The sequence below is a fragment of the Capra hircus genome, chromosome 1 (assembly GCF_001704415.2).
Source record: "Capra hircus breed San Clemente chromosome 1, ASM170441v1, whole genome shotgun sequence".
Lineage (NCBI taxonomy): Eukaryota > Metazoa > Chordata > Mammalia > Artiodactyla > Bovidae > Capra > Capra hircus.
In genome coordinates this window covers 5,631,370-5,650,688 of record NC_030808.1, presented here as the reverse complement: position 1 = coordinate 5,650,688, position 19,319 = coordinate 5,631,370, and the positions used below count along the sequence as shown (strand labels likewise).

Here is a 19,319-nt window from a genome sequence, read left to right as displayed (position 1 = left end):
TCCTCTTGCATGAGTGAGGTTTATAAAAAGAGAACATTCATGATACAGCATCAAGAAGGCAATTTTTGTAATATTACTAAAAAATGAAATAAGGGAAAAAATCTTAATCTAAAGGCTCAAGGCTGAACGTTCAACTGATGGAAAGAAAAAAATTCGTTAAATTTGGTAACCATTCTATTATGGATTTTTTTCGAATCCTTGCAAACTAGAATAGAAGAAAACTTCTAAATATATAGAGAAAACATTCTCCTTAGTCAAAAACAACAAAGGCTGCCTCTACCCAGCGCTAGTCCATAAACTAAAATAAAATTTAATATTCGAAAGAAGGAAACAAACGTGAGAAGTTGCTGATTATACAACTGTCTAATTAGCAATGGAAAGACACCCGCGGACCAGCCCTATAAGAGGCTCCGCGCCGGCCCTGATGCCCCGCCCCCAAGCCCAGGCCCGCGCCCTTGCACGTACGCATGCGCAACTTTGGCGCACGCGCGCCGGCCAAAGAGAGGGGAAAGATGGCGGGGCCCAGCTTCCCAACGCCGCTGCACGGACATGTGGGCCGCGGCGCCTTCAGCGACGTGTACGAGCCCGCGGAGGACACTTTTCTGCTGCTGGACGCACTCGAAGCAGCGGCGGCCGAACTCACGGGGTGCGAGGAGGGCAGGGTCCCCGCGGGAGAGGGCTCGGGAGTCCTGGAGAGGCGGCGGCCCAGGACCGAGGCAAGGACTGTCGCTGCCCTCCCCGCGAGGAGGCGGTGTCGGCCCGCCTGGGGACAGCTGACACCAGAATACTGTAACTGAGGGTTTTCCCGTGGATACACACAATCAGTGCGGCAGGGAGCTAGCTGCTTTCTTCCCAAGGTGCTGTTCTGGTTTCAGGGGCTCCGTGCTTCCTCACCACTTCAGGTGTATCATTTCCTATCAGCTGTTAATCTGAAGAGCCTGAAGGGTAGCGATATTATAACACGTTCAAAAGCAAAACGTCCTGAGAACGCTGCCTCGCAATATGACCGTATTTAGTAAATATCAGTGCCCCGTGGCATTATTGAATCTACGCAGTACATAAAAGCATCCTCCAGCAGTGGAAGGGCACCAAAAAGAAATGAGGTTGTAAAATATTGGAGTAGGGGAGTGTATTTAAACCCACTGGATAGCATACTCATCTACCCAGCAAAAGCCTGGCCACGTGTGGTTACTGGGCACTTGAAATGTGACTAGCACTGAATTTTTTTTAAATGAATTTTTAATTGTAAAAAAAAATTAAAGTTACATGCAGCTAGCTACCTATAGAATATACCCTGGCTTATAATAAGTATTAACGTTGATTTGTTGAAGTGCTCATATAGATTTTAATATAAAAAGTGAATACTTACAGTGTCATTTTTTAGATGAAAGCAATTGGGGTAGTTAGATTTAATTATTTTGGGCTTCCCGGGTAGCTCAACTGGTAAAGAATCCACCTGCAGTGCAAGATACCCCTCACTTCGATTTCTGGGTTGGGAAGTTCCATTCCTGGGTTGGGAAGTTCCCCTGGAGAAGGGATTGGTTACGCACTGCAGTATTCTTGGGCTTCCCTGGTGGTTCAGATAGTCAAGAATCCCCATGCAAAGTGGGAGACCTGTACTCCATCCCTAGGTTGGGAAGATTCCCTAGAGGAGGGCATGGCAACTCACTTCAGTATTCTGGACTGGAGGATTGCCATGGACAGAGCAGCCTGGTGGGCTACAGTCTGTGGGGTCCCCAAAAGTCCACACGACTAAGCACACAGCACACACAGATTTAAAGATCAAAAGTTGAAATGGGTTTTTTTCAGGGTGAAACTAACAGCTGTCAGGCTTAGAAGGTCCAAATTGTATTTGTTTATCTCTCTTGGTCAGGTTTTTCTGTGTATAAATTGCCCCAACTCTTATTAAACCAGTTTTTCATTGTAAGCATTGGAACTTTTGGATCTACTGGAATACAGAATGGAACAGTACTGTTTTATAACATATCTTTTAAGATTTTAAAGCACAAATTGCCTTGCTGTAAAAGGAACTATTTTTATTTTAAAGTCTTGGGTATTTCTGGTCATGGAATTCTAATTATTTATGAGGCCATAATAGTTATTTTCAAATAGAAGCCTCCTGGTAAGATTCAACAGACCTTCCTACAACACAGTAAAGCCTTGTCAGATGTACAGAGTGGTTCCAGAAGTTAGAAACCCCTCAAGTCTGTTGTTTTTGAATATTTCATTTGGGAAGTTAGGTGCTAGTGAAGTCGCTCAGTTGTGTCCGACTCTTTGCTACCCCATGGAGTATAGCCCACCAGGCTCCTCTGTCCATGAGATTTTTCAGGCAAGAATACTGGAGTGGATTGCCATTTTCTTCTCTAGGGGATCTTCCCAACCCAAGGATCAAACCCTCATCTCCTTAGGTGCTAGAGTGCCCCTTAAATACCGTCAAATCTATTTCTGGAATGGGGATGATTTGTACTTTTACTATATATACAAGATTATGTTGTTGTTTAGTCACCAAGTCATGTCCAACTCTTCGCAACACCCCTGGACTATAGCCCGCCAGACTCCTCCGTCCATGGGATTTCCCAGGCAAGAATACTGGAGTGGATTGCCATTTTCTTTAGGGAATCTTCCCAACCCAGGGATCAAACCCTCATCTCCTGCGTTGTCAGGTGGATTCTTTACCACGGGGTCACCAGGGACGCCCATGTACAAGATTATAGGGAAGGATAAGTACAGTATAATCAAGAATTTATGTATTTAATTGCATTCTTAAGAGTATTATTAATATTCTAAGGTCAGATTACTTGGATGTTTTCCCAATTCAGTGTAGACATGTATAAATACAGGATTTCTCTGCTGCTCTAAATCTATTATTAGTAGAAGGCAGGGGTGCTCTTGTCTTCCCCTCAGATATGCTGATGGATTCATGAGTTACTTCAAAATGAGAGAAACATCTTTTATAAATAAATGTTGTAATAATACCTTTTCATTTTTAGGAAACACCAAACTAGGAGCTCCTTCTGGGAAAAGCTGATGTCTTCCATATTAATATTTCCAACCCTAAATTAACATTCCATTGTTTATGTAATGTTTTGTGAAAATCAAAAACTATTATTTTACAGACTTCAGTCACACACCCAAAATTTCAACAGTTTTGAACACTAAATGAGCACTAAGTGATTGTTGGAAATTAGCTTATTTATAAATTTCTTTTATATTTCCATGTATTTTCAGGTGAGGGATGATTCTGGGAAATAGACATTAAAAGTAGAATGAGTTATTTTCCATGATGTGTATTTTAATACCACTGTGCTACTATTTATTTTATTTTGTGTTTTTAGAGTGGAAATATGCCTCGAGGTGGGCTCAGGGTCTGGAGTGGTATCTGCATTCCTAGCCTCTGTGATCGGGCCTCAAGCTTTGTATATGTAAGTGTAAGTATACACATTCATCCACACCTTGGTCTAAGAGATTCACTGTGACTATGACTGCTTGAATGAAACCATTTTTGTAAGTGGATAATATGTATCTGATAGTGTCTATTTTAAGTGTACTCTGAGAGTCCCTTGGACTGTAAGAAGATCCAACCAGTCCATTCTAAAGGAGATCAGTCCTGGGATTTCTTTGGAAGGAATGATGCTAAAGCTGAAACTCCAGTACTTTGGCCACCTCATGCGAAGAGTTGACTCATTGGAAAAGACTCTGATGCTGGGAGGGATTGGGGGCAGGAGGAGAAGGGGATGACAGAGGATGAGATGGCTGGATGGCATCACTGACTTGATGGACATGAGTTTGAGTGAACTCCGGGAGTTGGTGATGGACAGGGAGGCCTGGCGTGCTGAGATTCATGGGGTCACAAAGAGTCAGACAAGACTGAGTGACTGAACTGAACTGAGGACTCTGATTACAAGTTATGCCTCCCTAAAAGTGACAAATGCATGTTCAAAATTGTCCCATTATGCTGCATAATTATAGAAGCCACATAATAATTTTAAGTCATCTATAAATTTGAATCATTTTTAGATAATTTATCAGAAAAAAATTGGAACATAATGAAATTTCTTTATAGAAGATTTGAGAATATAGAAAATATAAACAAGAAAATAAAAATCACCCATAAATTTTACCACACGTGGCCCAACTGCTTCATTTCTTTCTTTACTTCCTGTGTTTTTATTTAATACTGTATGATGAGCATTTTCCTTTTAAATTTCATTTTTGGTAGCTGCATAGTATTTCTCCATTGGATTCATAATTTAATAAATTCCTTCAGATATGTTTGCATGTAGCTATATCCTACTCTTGGACTTTACATCAATATAACAATTTTTTTCATTAGTGTGACAAATCCAAATTGTTTTCCTATTCACCATTATTAAAGTATTTCAATTTTTTTCTAAATCTACTTTATATAAAAGGAGTGGGACATTCTTTGAATTTTTATCCATAGACATAGGGTATAGTTTTTTCTTTTCTGTTTATAGGTGCACCGATGTCAACCCTGAGGCAGCAGTGTGTACCCTGGAGACTGCACGCTGTAACAAAGTCCACATTCAACCAATAATTACAGATTTGGTAAGCTGTTACTCTTTGCCCAGCAGTGTAATAATTAATTTTCTTTTCAGTTAAGTTAAGGTCAAGATGATTTACATCAAAGAAACTTGAGTGGTTAATTAATTATCTTTTAACCCAGTACAGTACAGTGCAGTTCATTCAGTCATGTCCGACTCTTTTAACCCACTAGACAAAGTAAATTCTTAACTGATCAGTTCAGTTCAGTTCCGTCGCTAGTTGTGTTCTACTCTTTCCGATCCCATGAATTGTAGCACGCCAGGCTTCCCTGTCTATCACCAACTCCCAGAGTTTACTCAAACTCATCTCCATTGAATCGGTGATGCCATCCAACCATCTCATTCTCTGTTGTCCCCTTCTCCTCCTGCCTTCAATCTTTCCCAGTATCAGGGTCTTTTCCAGTGAGTCAGCTCTTCGCATCAGGTGGCCAAAGTATTGGAGTTTCAGCTTCAACATTAGTCCTTCCAATGAATATTCACGACTGATTTCCCTTAGGATGGACTGGTTGGATCTCCCTGCAGTCCAAGGGACTCTCAAGCGTCTTCTCCAACAACACAGTTCAAAAGCATCAATTCTTTGGCACTCAGCTTTCTTTATAGTCCAACTCTCACATCCATACTTGACTACTGGAAAAACCATAGCCTTGACTAGATGGACCTTTGTTGGCAAAGTAATGTCTCTGCTTTTTAATATGCTATCTAGGTTGGTCATAACTTTCCTTCCAAGGAGTAAGCGTCTTTTTATTTCATGGCTGCACTCACCATCTGCAGTGATTTTGGAGCCCAAAAGTGATTTTGGGCTCTTAAGCTAAAACAATCCACCTTTTCCACAATCCAAAGGAAACTTCTGCTGGCTTGTACAGATCAGGTATCATTCAGTCAGGAGTGAAGAGAATCCATCAAACCAGCTTTAATAAAAAGAGTGGATGGCTTCAGGCACGGCTAGCTTCAGGAGCTCAAAAGATGTTACAGGCATCTTTTTCTTAGTTCTAAACTTCTTTCTAGTAGCTCTGTTCCTCCGCAGTCTTTGGCTGCATAGTAGCAAGATGCTTGCATCTCCGTATCTTATTTCTCAGCAACCCTATAGGGAAAGAAACACTTTCTATTTTCAGTTACTATAGCAGAAACCCCAGACTGAGTACCATTTGTATCAACTTCTGTCATATGCCCATCTCTCAGTCTGTTACTGTGATCCAGGGGGATTAGATACGCACGAGATTGACTTGAGCCTGAGTGGTAGTCCCACTCCCGCAGCTGGGTTGAAATAAACCCTACCCGTACCACTCCTATTGAGGAGTGGAGGTAGAGCTTCCTCAACGAAAGTCAAGGAGACATCATCAGAAGAAAGGCAGAACAGGTCCAAGGCTGGTAAAAACAACAGATGGCAACTCCAGAACCATTATTTTAAGTTACACATCATAATTTCTCAATTCCAGATTTTAGAATATTTTCGATTATATGAGTAAGATTTGGATAATTTTGAACCTTTTTTTACTTATAAATATTAATGACTTTTTCTAAGCAAAAATCATGATAGTATGTACAAAGTGGGCCTAAGACATATACTTTCATGTTGTTTGGCCTGTGTTACTCTTAGACTGATAAAGTTTTGAGGTTTTTCTTTTTTTTTAACTCACAAATGATTTAAGGAATCAAGCCAAAGATCTAAGAAATTTTGTATCACTAGAAGTCATTAGTGCTATTATTAAAAATTAGACTATCAAGAAAGGTACTTAGTTGATTTACATGAAATCAGTATGGTAATTTTGCTCTTGAAATTTTTAATATGTCCATGAAGTGAAGTCGCTCAGTCATGTCCGACTCTTTGCGACCCCCATGGACTGTAGCCTACCAGGCTCCTCTGTCCATGGGATTTTCCAGGCAATAGTCCTGGAGTGGATTGCCATTTCCTTCTCCAGGGGATCTTCCCAACCCAGGGATCGAACTTGGGTCTCCCGCATTGTAGACAGACGCTTTACTGTCTGAGCCACCAGGGAAGTCCTAATATGTCCATAATTAGTATTATATGTTTTTTTTGGTATAACAACAAAACTTTAGAGATAGAAGAAATAAGTCACTAAACTAATACAGTGATAAATCCAGAGTTTATGCCCAGATTGTCTGAATCAAAATCTAGAGGTCTCACAGCTTTTAAAGGTGGAAGTCAGTTCTAAAGCTGTCAGAATCCATTTTGTCAATAGTGAAAGTTGACTATAATACTCAGTGCTGACTTGTGGCTAAGAAAATAGAAAGAGGTAGGTATGAAGTGAAGTGAAAGTTGCTCGGTCATGTCCAACTCTTTGTGACCCCATGGACTATACAGTCCATGGAATTGTCTATGCCAGAATACTGAAGTGGGTAGCCATTATCTTCTTCAGGGGATCTTCCCAAGCCAGGGGTTGAACCTAGGTCTCCCGCTTTGTAGGCGGATTCTTTACCAGCTGAGCCACAAGGGAAGATCACTTTGCCAAACTTTATATTTATTTGTATTCAGAACACTAGATATGAGGCTTCCCTGGTAGCTCAGACGGTAAAGCGTCTGCCTACAAGGCAGGAGACCCGGGTTTGATCCCTGGGTCAGGAAGATCCTCTGGAGAAGGAAATGGCAAGCCACTCCAGTACTCTTGCCTTCTTGTATTCAGAACACTAGATATAGATTATCACAACTATCAAAAACTGTTATTTTGGATAATTGAGTTTGTTTACAAAGTTTGTATTTCCTTTTTAGCTTTAGAAGGAAGTCTTTTTCAAATGTGTCTTACACACTTCCTTACATTCTTTTTTTTTTTCTTACATTCTTAAACTGAACATAATTTTACCTTTTAGTGATTCAAGGCCATTAATATGAATATCAGTCATCATTCTGTACTGTATGTGATGACAAGGCTTATTAGATTCTAAGTTTTTATTTCTTGCAGTGATTCTGAGTTTTTATTTTCTCTCCTCTTTGTCTTTTCACTTGCTTTATGTTGTCATATTTCACTGCTCCTCATAGATAGCACTTCCTCTCTCTTTTCATATGCTTTGTGCTAGAAATGCATGGATGTGTGCTAAGTCAGTTCAGTTGTGTCCAACCCTGCGACCCTGTGGGCTGTAGCCTGCCAGGCTCCTCTGTCCATGGGATTCTCCAGACAAGAATACTGGAATGGGTTGCCATGCCCTCCTCCCGGGGGTCTTCCTGACCCAATGATTGAACCCATGTCTCCTACATTGCAGGCAGATTCTTTTACTGCTGAGCCACCAGGGAAGCCCTTGTGCTAGAATATCAAGCAATTGATTTAGTTAGATTTGTATTTAAACTAAGAGTTTAACAGTTCTGAACAGTTCTATAGAAAGTTGTATCAGTTCAAAGATTTATAAGATGCCAAACAACTGATGTTTTTAGTGTCTCTTCCCACTATTTTTAGTTCTTTTTTTCTTTGATGTGTAATTGTTTCAGCCAGTACATTTACAAGTTACTAAAGAAGTAGAAAAGTACAGCCCCATCATCTGATATTTTTGTCATGAATATATGTTTTCTGTCATCTTATAAAACTTTTCCGTCAGTTGTAGAAAATAAGTATTTAAGTTAGCAGCTATAAATTTAAAGTTGTGTACAAATCTATGTAAAATATACGAGAGCTTGCCTCCTTCTTATTTTATCTTCTAAAAGTGAGCCCAGAGTGTAGCTATTGAAGCTATTGAAGAGTGTTCATTCTGATAAATAGCTTATTTTCCTTGTTTATAGGTGGAAACATGTTTTTTTTTTAATCTGAATCAAAATACAAAAATATTTATATCCATTTCTGTCTTAAACATGGGCTCTAACACACTTTTGTCTAAAAACGTGGGAGAATATATTTAAAGATTGATTGATTGATCTATCCAGCCATCTACTTATTTATTTATTTCTGGGTCCAGCTTAAAATTCTGACTCTCTTGAACATTTTTTAGGTCAAAGGCTTGCTACCAAGATTGAAGGAAAGTGTTGATCTTCTTGTGTTTAATCCTCCTTATGTTGTGACTCCACCTGAAGAGGTAAGACATATGGCAAAATTTAATTACTAATATTTTCAGCTCTTTTCTATCTCAGATCAAACGTACTTCATCAAATGACATCAGTCAGCTGCTAATAACAGACTGCTCTGATTTTACTCTTGTGTGAAAGTGAAAGTCGCTCAGTCATGTCCAACTCTTTGTGACTACATGGACTATACAGTCCATGGAATTCTCTAGGCCAGAATACTGGAGTGGGTAGCCATTCCCTTCTCCAGGGGATCTTCCCAACCCAGGGATCGAACCGAGGTCTCCCGCACTGCAGGTGGATTCTTTACCAGCTGAGCCACAAGGGAAGCATGAGAATACTGGAGTGGATACCCTGTCCCTTCTCCAGCAGATCTTCCCAACCCAGGAATCAAACTGGGATCTCCTGCATTGCATGTGGATTCTTTACCAACTGAGCTATCAGGGAAGCCTGATTTTACTCATAATTGTCTATTATTGAATACTGTTTGGTAGACATAGGAAAGGAGCCTGAAATTAATGGAAATTCAAACTGTGATCCATATCTAGTCTTTAAAATCCCATGTATATCAGGCCATGGTATTTAAATCGTATGTGTGTGTGTACCTTTATCATGAATAACAAATCTGCAAAACAAAATATTTTACTCAGCCTTAAATTCACATAGGAATTATCTCTGAAAGGCTCAGGTATCCTCCTTTCACAGGTATTTGGAAGTGGGGGAAGAGGAGAAACAATTCTCACTTCAGGTAGGAAAAGATATAACCTTGAAATACATAATTATAAAGTTTTCAGTCATGAAGAGGTAAACCATATTAGAAGTGTTAGGTACTCAGTCATGTCTGACTCTTTGTGACCCTATGGACTCTAGCCCGCCAGGCCCTTCTGTCCATGGAATTTCCCAGGCAAGAATACTGGAATGGGTTGCCATTTTCTGCTCCAGGGGATCTTCCTGATCCAGGGATCAAACCCCCATCTCCTGTGCTTCTTGCATTGCAAGTAGATTCTTTACCCTCTGTGCCACCAAGGAAGCCAACCATATTAACCACTTCCGAATTTAAAAAAGAATGGACAAAGCAGACAGAAGTGTAATAATGGACTAACGCTTTCCTTTGAATTATTATACCTATTTTATTCTTTGATTATAAGCAAGGCGGATAAATCTTGCATTCATCTCCACCGAGAAGGGAGAGGTCTGCATTGCTGCTGCCGCTCGTAGTGAAAAGCTGTTTCTCCCTTGACATCAGTTCAGTTCAGTTCAGTTGCGCAGTCCTGTCCGACTCTTTGCGACCCCATGAGTCGCAGCACGCCAGGCCTCCCTGTCCATCACCAACTCCTGGAGTTCACTCAAACTCATGTCCATCAAGTCAGTGATGCCATCCAGCCATCTCATCCTCTGTCGTCCCCTTCTCCTCCAGCCCCCAATCCCTCCCAGCATCAGAGTTTTTTCCAGTGAGTCAACTCTTCACATGAGGCGGCCAAAGTAGTGGTGTGTCAGCTTTAGCATCATTCCTTCCAGAGAAATCCCAGGGCTGATCTCCTTCAGAATGGACTGGTTGGATCTCCTTGCAGTCCAAGGGACTCTCAGGAGTCTTCTCCAACACCACAGTTCAAAAGCATCAATTCTTCGGCGCTCTGCCTTCTTCACAGTCCAACTCTCACATCCATACATGACCACAGGAAAAACCATAGCCTTGACTAGACGGACCTTAGTCGGCAAAGTAATGTCACTGCTTTTGAATATGCTATCTAGGTTGGTCATCACTTTTCTTCCAAGGAGTAAGTGTCTTTTAATTTCATGGCTGCAAAAACCATCTGCAGTGATTTTGGAGCCCCCAAAGATAAAGTCTGACACTGTTTCCACTGTTTCCCCATCTATTTCCCATGAAATGATGGGACCGGATGCCATGATCTTCATTTTCTGAATGTTGAGCTTTAAGCCAACCTTTTCACTCTCCTCCTTCACTTTCATCAAGAGGCTTTTTAGTTCCTCTTCAATTTCTGCCATAATAGTGGTATCATCTGTATATCTGAGGTTATTGACATTTCTCCCAGCAATCTTGATTCCAGCTTGTGTTTCTTCCAGTCCAGCATTTCTCATGATGTACTTTGCATGTAAGTTAAATAAGCAGCGTGACAATATACAGCCTTGACGTACTCCTTTTCCTATTTGGAACCAGTCTGTTGTTCCATGTCCAGTTCTAACTGTTGCTTCCTGACCTACATACAGATTTCTCAAGAGGCAGGTCAAGTGGTCTGGTATTCCCATCTCTTTCAGAATTTTCCACAGTTTATTTTGATCCACACAGTCAAAGGCTTTGGCATAGTCAATAAAGCAGAAATAGATATTTCTCTGGAACTCTCTTGCTTTTTCCATGATCCAGCGGATGCTGGCAATTTGATCTCTGGTTCCTCTGCCTTTTCTAAAACCAGCTTGAACATCAGGAAGTTCACGGTTCACACATTGCTGAAGTCTGGCTTGGAGAATTTTGAGCATTGCTTTACTAGCATGTGAGATGAGTGCAATTGTGCGGTAGTTTGAGCATTCTTTGGCATTGCCTTTCTTTGGGATTGGAATGAAAACTGACCTTTTCCAGTCCTGTGGCCACTGCTGAGTTTTCCAAACTTGCTGGCATAATGAGTGCAGCACTTTCACAGCATCATCTTTCAGGATTTGAAACAGCTCCACTGGAATTCCATCACCTCCACTAGCTTTGTTCGTAGTGATGCTTTCTAAGGCCCACTTGACTTCACATTCCAGGATGTCTGGCTCTCGATGAGCACACCATCGTGATTATCCGGGTCGTGAAGATCTTTTTTGTACAGTTCTTCTGTGTATTCTTGCCACCTCTTCTTAATATCTTCTCCTTCTGTTAGGTCCAGACCATTTCTGTCCTTTATTGAGCCCATCTTTGCATGAAATGTTCCCTTTGTGTCTCTAATTTTCTTGAAGAGATCTCTAGTCTTTCCCATTCTGTTGTTTTCCTCTATTTCTTTGCATTGATCGCTGAAGAAGGCTTTCTTATCTCTTCTTGCTATTCTTTGGAACTCTGCATTCAGATGCTTATATCTCTCCTCTTCTCCTTTGCTTTTCGCCTCTCTCCTTTTCACAGCTATTTGTAAGGCCTCCCCAGACAGCTATTTTGCTTTTTTGCCTTTCTTTTCCATGGGGATGGTACTGATCCCTGTCTCCTGTACAATGTCATGAACCTCATTCCATAGTTCATCAGGCACTCTATCTATCAGATCTAGGCCCTTAAATCTATTTCTCACTTCCACTGTATAATAATAAGGGATTTGATTTAGGCCATACCTGAATGGTCGAGTGGTTTTCCCTACTTTCTTCAATTTGAGTCTGAATTTGGCAATAAGGAGTTCATGATCTGAGCCACAGTCAGCTCCTGGTCTTGTTTTTGTTGACTGTATAGAGCTTCTCCATCTTTGGCTGCAAAGAATGTAATCAGTCTGATTTCAGTGTTGACCATCTGGTGATGTCCATGTTTAGAGTCTTCTCTTGTGTTGTTGGAAGAGGGTGTTTGCTATGACCAGTGCATTTTCTTGGCAAAACTCTGTTAGTCTTTGCCCTGCTTCATTCCGCATTCCAAAGCCAAATTTTCCTGTTACTCCAGGTGTTTCTCGACTTCCTACTTTTGCATTCCAGTCCCCTATAATGAAAAGGACATCTTTTTTAGGTGTTAGTCTAAAAGGTCTTGTAGGTCTTCATAGAACCGTTCAACTTCAGCTTCTTCAGCGTTACTGGTTGGGGCATAGAATGGATAACTGTGATATTGAATGGTTTGCCTTGGAAACAGAGATCATTCTGTCATTTTTGAGATTGCATCCAAGTACTGTATTTCGGAATCTTTTGTTGACCATAATGGCTACTCCATTTCTTCTAAGGGATTCCTGCCCGCAGTAGTAGATATAATGGTTATCTGACTTAAATTCACCCATTCCAGTCCATTTTAGTTCGCTGACTCCTAGAATGTCGATGTTCACTCTTGCCATCTCTTGTTTGACCACTTCCAATTTGCCTTGATTCATGGACCTGACGTTCCAGGTTCCTATGCAGTATTGCTCTTTACAGTATCGGACCTTGCTTCTATCACCAGTCACATCCACAACTGGGTACTGTTTTTGCTTTGGCTCCATCCCTTTATTCTTTCTGGAGTTATTTCTCCACTGATCTCCAGTAGCATATTGGGCACCTACTGACCTGGGGAGTTCCTCCTCCTATCATTTTGCCTTTTCATACTGTTCGTGGGATTCTCAAGGCAAGAATACTGAAGTGGTTTGCCATTGCCTTCTCCAGTGGACCACACTCTGTTAGACCTCTCCACCATGACCTGCCCCTCTTGGGTTGCCGTGGGGGCGTGGCTTGGTTTCATTGAGTTAGACAAGGCTGTGGTCCTAGTGTGATTAGATTGACTAGTTTTCTCTATGGTTTCAGTGTGTCTGCCCTCTGATGCCCTCTTGCAACACCCTACCATCTTACTTGGGTTTCTCTTACCTTGGGCTTGGGGTATCTCTTCACGGCTGCTCCAGCAAAGCACAGCTGCTGCTCCTTACCTTGGACGAGGGGTATCTCCTCACCACCACCCTTCCTGATCTTCAACGTGGGAGGCTCCTCTAGGCCCTCCTACGCCCGGGCCGCCACTGCTCCTCGGGTTGCTGGCCTCCCGGCCGCCGCCCCTGGCCTTGGGCAAGGGTGGCTCCTCCCAGCCGCCGCCCCTGGCCTCGGGTGCGGGGTGGCTGCTCAGGGCCACCGCCCCTGGCTTCAGGCCTGAGGTGGTGTCTCCCGGCCTCCCCTGGCCTCGGATGCGGGGTAGCTCCTCTCGGCTGCCGCCCCCGACCTCGACGCCGGGGGTCTCTCCTCCCAGCCGCCCTGGCCTTGGACGCGGGTTTTCTCCTCCTGGCCGCCCCTGGCCTTGGACATGGAGTGGCTCCACTCGGCCGCCGCCCCTGACTTCCAACGCGGGGTGTCTCCTCCCAGCCGCCCCTGACCTCGGCCGCTGGGTAGCTCCTCCCAGCCGCCGCCACTGACCTCGGACTTGGGTAGCTCCTCTGGGGTAGCTCCTCTCCGCTGTTCCTGCGCCGTCGCAGCCTGGCACTCTCCGCCGCTGCCCCTGACCTCGGCCGCGCTTAGTGCGCCGGGTCGTAGCTGCCCGGATGAAATCATTTTTGAGAAGGAAAGTCATTGTCATAAGATGAGCAACAGTTGAGGGAAATGCAGCTAAATAAAATACATGCAGCTCAGGAAAGCACTATGGAAATAAATATCAAGAGTAACAAAAATGGTTTAGTAATCTCAGTCTTTGAGATGTAATTTAGGAAAATCATTAACAGAATAAAAATTTACAAAAATATGTTTATTGCACCTTTATGTATGTGTCATCACTCAGTCGTGTCCACTCTTTGTGACCCCATGGGCTGTAGCCTACGCGGCTCCTTCTCCAGGGGATCTTCCCGACGCAGGGATCAAACCGGGGTCTCCTGCATTGCAGGAAGACGCTTTACCCTCTAAGCCATGTATATGATGGCAAATAATATGAACCTAAGTATGTAACAGAAAAGAAACAAGTAAATCCTGGTTTATCAGGCCCACAAACTACTGGGAAGCCTAGTGAATGAAGAGGAGATTTTAGGAACATGCTGGCACGATTGGGCTTCCTTTCTGCCATATTCCTACTACTAAGCTATGCGTGTAATTATACAGATAATTGAGTGTGGGCAGTGTCTTGGAATTTGTCACTGTTCCAACAGAGAAAGCTAGTGTCATCCGTTAGCAGAGCAGTTAGCAGGGTTAAAAGGCAGCATAACAAAGATTTCCTCAAGCTTAAAAATATGTTTTACAGTGTGAAACATTAGGAAACGAATTGAGAGACTGTAGTCTCTCTCATGACCTGAACCAGTGGTCTGGAAACCAAATAAATTATTTTGGTTTATGAAGATAAAAAGAATGAAATCATGAAGGTAAAAGTTAGGAAACTTAGAGGTTAGATCCAGGAGATGTAACATACAAATACCAGGAATTTGCACATATAAAAAGTTGTGTCTATACTTACTGTTCCATCCCTAAACGTGAGGTTAGATATTGTGGTTTGAACCTGTGACCTGTCAAGGATTAGGAGCAGGCAGTCAGCAGGCCACCAAAGGTGACCCTCCTCCCGAAGATGACAACTCCCCTCTGTGGCCTGTGAGATTGTGGTTGGTGCCAGGCCATCCTCCTGAAGGGCCGTGTCTAGTGCGAGCAGACAGAGCTGGCTGAGCATCCCCGGAAGGCAGGTAGACAGGGTCCAGCACCGAGGGCTCCTAGTCCATGCTAAACAGGCCATCACCATGCATGCTTTCCACAGAGCAGTGTACCCTGTGAAACATTCCGAGAGTGGGCTCCTCTGAAAAAAGGGAGGAAGCCAAGGAGGAGGAAGACATGAGCCCCAGAAAAAGGGAGTGCTAGGAATGCTAGGAAAGGAAGTCTCCAGGAGGAAGGTCTTGATTAAAACAGAGGAACTGATAAAGTCCTTTCTGTGATTAACTTTGTGTGAAAGTATATGCAGAAGCTTATGACACTATGAGAATAATTTAAATACAAAAAAATTAAGCAAATGGACATGCTGAATGCCCAGCAATAGTTAAATAAGAGATGATACTTTTACACCATAAAATATTATGTAGCCATTAGAAAGGAAATGGAACTATACCTGATCACAGGAAGAGATTTCTATAGGGTATTGTTGAGTGAGAAAAGTAAAATACAAGTAAGAATGTAGATACAATCCTATCTTTGTAGAACATGGACAAAAAAGAAAAACGTGTGTATGTGTATAGAAGATGGGAGGAGAGCAGATGAACAAAACAGTAAAAGGGGAAAGGTACAGTTATTTTTTTTTAAGGTGTATGAACATACTTCTTTTAATTAGACATGAACATGGTTACAGGTATAAAGAAATTACTTTTATGCCTTGACAGATGAATAAAAGTAGAGTGTACAGCTGTACATAGATAATTTAAACTGAAATATGGACAAAAACCATCAAAGGGATTAGGAAGAAAATAATTATATTAGATTTTAAGTAGTTTTTGAGTGATTTATTCAATATATTCCTTAGTTTTAGAAACAATATACAGTGGTAAGGCTCTAAAGACTTTTAATTCTATATAAACTCTCAAGGTTTTGTTTCTATAATAAGATTGTTATAGGAAAAAGTGCTTCCTTATACCTTTATATAATAAATGGGTTCCTAAGAAAGGGCTGTGATACTCTTGAGTATCTAAGAGAGCTGGCTGCTCTGGGAAGTTGTCAAATTTTGTTGCTGTGAAGTAGATCTCTTATAATACAAGTTCTCCCGTCTAGTTTCTTTCTGATTGTTCTGTTTTAAATAGAAGAATTTAAACATGTTGATGGTAACAGCTATTACTAAGCCACATTATTATGTGCAGGGCACTGTTCTCAAACTTTAAGTATACTTCCTCATTTATTCCTAATGGATAAAAAGATTTTTTTTTTGATCATTTTCCTAACTGTACAGATAAAAGTGTTACGTTCCTAATGTTGGAGATGAGAAAGGAAACTACTTCATCAAGATTAGAGACTTATATACAAGGTTACACATGCTAGGAAACAGTGGGGCCCAGATTCAGCTTTACCGCCAGCTCCTCATCAGCCGTCAAATACAGAATACATACCTGTTGGTCATCGTAGCTTGTCAAAAAGATTCCATTATTTTTGTGTGTGTAACTTAGAACAGTCTTTCTAATTGGGTACAGGTCGGGAGTCAAGGGATACAGGCGGCTTGGGCTGGTGGCAGAAACGGTCGTGAAGTCATAGACAGATTCTTACCACTGGCTCCAGATCTCCTTTCACCAAGAGGATTGTTCTATTTAGTCACCATTAAAGAAAACAATCCAGGTAATACAGACCATTTTATCTTTTAACCATTTCCTTAGCTGAAATCAAGGTTACTTGTGTCAAAGACTGTAATTAAGTAACCCAGAATGTTCATGAATGTAGTGCTGACAATGGCTAATACAGACTAGCATTCATGTTGAAAGAGGAGATTTTTAAGAGGTAGATTTTTCTGACTTTAAAGAGTATTGTGTTTTTGAGGGGTTTTCCCCTAATTTATAAACCAGTACTCAAATACAGAGTCTGTAGTTTCTTCTTCTAACACCTGACCTTCAATACTGTGAATTTTCTGTTTTCTAGTCTTTTATGTCATCAGCAGTTCTGCTGTATATTCTTTAGTTCATCTGAAGTTTTATCATGAAAGCTATCTCCTGATACTGATTTTTATATCCTGGCTTTCAGATTAGTTGGTAACTAAATTGACTGTAATCTTTCTTCTCTTTTCTGTACATCTCAGGTTTGATCTTTATGTGGTATGTTATATTCTTAGTCCCTCAGATCACATCATAATTACTAGTGGTGTTGGTTTTGGAGGGGGGGAGGTGGGTTGTGTGTGTGTGGTTTTTTTTGGGGGTGGGGGGGTAACTCCAGTTTCCTGGTTTTGTCTTTGTAGTGTTATATATTAACAAAGGGAAGGTTTTACTTTTTTGAGTGCTCCTGAAAAAAGTAAGCTATTTCGTTTACTGCCACTTTTCGACATCACCGTCTGATTTGCCCATACCCTTGTTGGCATTTTTCATCCAGAAGGAGGAATGTAGGGCAGATATTAGAGTCAGGCAACTCAAAAATGAATCATTTATTGTAATAGCAAGTATAACTCCTGTTTCTGTTGAGTCCAGAGCAGGCTACCACTGCAGCGCAGTCATTCACTCTTGATTAGAGTTCTCAGCAACACCCTGAAAATACAGAGTGCGCTCGTCTATCTGAAGTCCAAGTCCACTTTAATAGAAATTGCATGGTGTTCACTGTTTTCTCAGATGAGTGGAATTTGTAAAAAGTCCATTTATCATCTTACTAAACTGTCTAGTGATCGTGCATACTTCACCAAATGATTTAATTGGATTTTATCTTTTAATTTTCATTTTAGAAGAAATTTTGAAAATAATGAAGACAAAAGGTCTACAAGGGACCACTGCCCTTTCCAGGCAAGCAGGCCAAGAAATGCTTTCAGTCCTCAAGTTCACCAAGTCCTAATCTACAGTGTGTGCTACTTAAAGCGGAATGCTTTTGGCATATTTTGAAACTGAAAGTTTTTTCTTTGTTAACAAGTAAAATTGTCAGAAATTTGTTATCTAGAAAAAGGCAGGCGAGTACAGCATTTCCTTTTACCCAGCAGTCAGGCCTATGGGAATATTTGCACAAATGCAAGTAAATATATATATATATTGAATTTCACATATTTATATGTATTATATGTGGAGAATATATACAGTCAAAATATATAAGTGAAAAAATTGCACTTAATTTTATGTGAAAAGGATGTTCATTTCAGCATTACTTGTAATGGCAGAACAATGAAGTTAACTGTCCATCAGCAAAGGGATTGATAAAATAAAGTACAGTATATTCATGTTACTAAACATCTCCAGCCATTAAACACGAGTCTTGTCTGTATATACTGAACCAGAAGGGGTTCATTATGTACTACTGATCAATGAAAAAAAAGCAAGTTGTAAAATAATGTTAACCTATATGTATATTTTTTAAAAACTAACCAAGAAGGTTTGTGTGTATGTGTATATAAGAAATTCTCAAAAGGTACATGCTGCTGCTGCTGCTGCTGCTAAGTTGCTTCAGTCATGTCCAACTCTTTGCAACCCCATGGACTGTAGCCCACCAGGCTCCTCCATCCATGGGATTCTCCAGGCAAGAATACTGGAGTGGGTTGCCATTTCCTTCTCCAAAGCAGAACAGGTGGGAGTAGAGGAACCTTCATTCTTTTGTGTTGGCATTTGTACAGTGATAATCTATTCTATAATGAAACAGTTTTTTATATAAAAGTTTTTCAAGTTTACATGCTTATTGTCTCCATTCTCTTCTATTTAGCATGGCTTCTGCTTCCATTCTTCTCTCTGGTCACATTTCTCCCACTTTTTATCCTCTATCATATATTTCTATTTTCTTCTTATATATTGCAAACTGCTCTTATTTTTTTTCTTAGATAAGGGAGAGTTGTATGTAAATAAACTCAACACTCAGATTAATCACATAATGTAAGAGCCTAGGGGCTTCCTTGGTGGACCAGTGGTTTAGAATCTGCCTTCCAGCGCAGGGGACGCAGGTTCGATCTCTGGTCAGGGAGTTAAGGTCCCACATGTCATGGGGAACTAAGCTCATGCACTGCAGCAAAAGCAGCCCGCACACCACAACTTGAGAATCCCACATGCTGCAAGAAGCTGCCAGTGTGCCTGCTGCAGCAGCAGAAGCCCACGAACTGCGCCAGAGCCCCAGCGCAGCCAACATGTAAATAATCAATAGGAAAAAGGTTTTTTTTTGTTTTTTTCTTTTTAAAGAGTCCAGGTTAAAGCGTCTGCCTGCAATGCGGGAGACCTGGGTTCGATCCCTGGGTCAGGAAGATCCCCTGGAGAAGGAAATGGCAACCCACTCCAGTATTCTTGCCTGGAAAATCCCATGGACGGAGGAGCCTGGTGGGCTACAGTCCACAAGGTCACAAAGAGTCGGACACGACTGAGCGACTTGACGTATCTTTCAAGAAATGTCGAATTACCTTAACTAAGTTTAGGAACCTCTTCTGTAATTCCCTCCCCAACCCCCATTTAAAATATGCAGTTGACCCTTGAACAACATGGGTTTGAACTGTACAGGTCCACTTACTTGTGCACAGA

The 19,319-nt window shown here is 41.4% G+C and overlaps 1 protein-coding gene across 1 annotated transcript; it reads left to right on the top strand.

Moving 5' to 3' along the window:
* Nucleotides 496-18,492, top strand: N6AMT1 (N-6 adenine-specific DNA methyltransferase 1 (putative)). Its single transcript, XM_005674721.3, has 6 exons — nt 496-646; nt 3,336-3,422; nt 4,479-4,569; nt 8,499-8,582; nt 16,335-16,476; nt 17,561-18,492. The coding sequence occupies exons 1-6, from the start codon at nt 513-515 to the stop codon at nt 17,665-17,667; spliced, it is 645 nt and encodes a 214-aa protein (XP_005674778.1). The 5' UTR covers nt 496-512; the 3' UTR covers nt 17,668-18,492.

What these genes read in the sequence shown, in the direction of transcription:
- N6AMT1 (XM_005674721.3), top strand. Translation starts at nt 513, where the DNA reads ATGGCGGGGCCCAGCTTCCCAACGCCGCTGCACGGACATGTGGGCCGC. An exon ending in TTGTGACTCCACCTGAAGAG is followed by an intron (nt 8,583 to 16,334) that starts GTAAGACATATG and finishes AATTGGGTACAG; the next exon opens with GTCGGGAGTCAAGGGATACA. An exon ending in CATTAAAGAAAACAATCCAG is followed by an intron (nt 16,477 to 17,560) that starts GTAATACAGACC and finishes TTTTCATTTTAG; the next exon opens with AAGAAATTTTGAAAATAATG.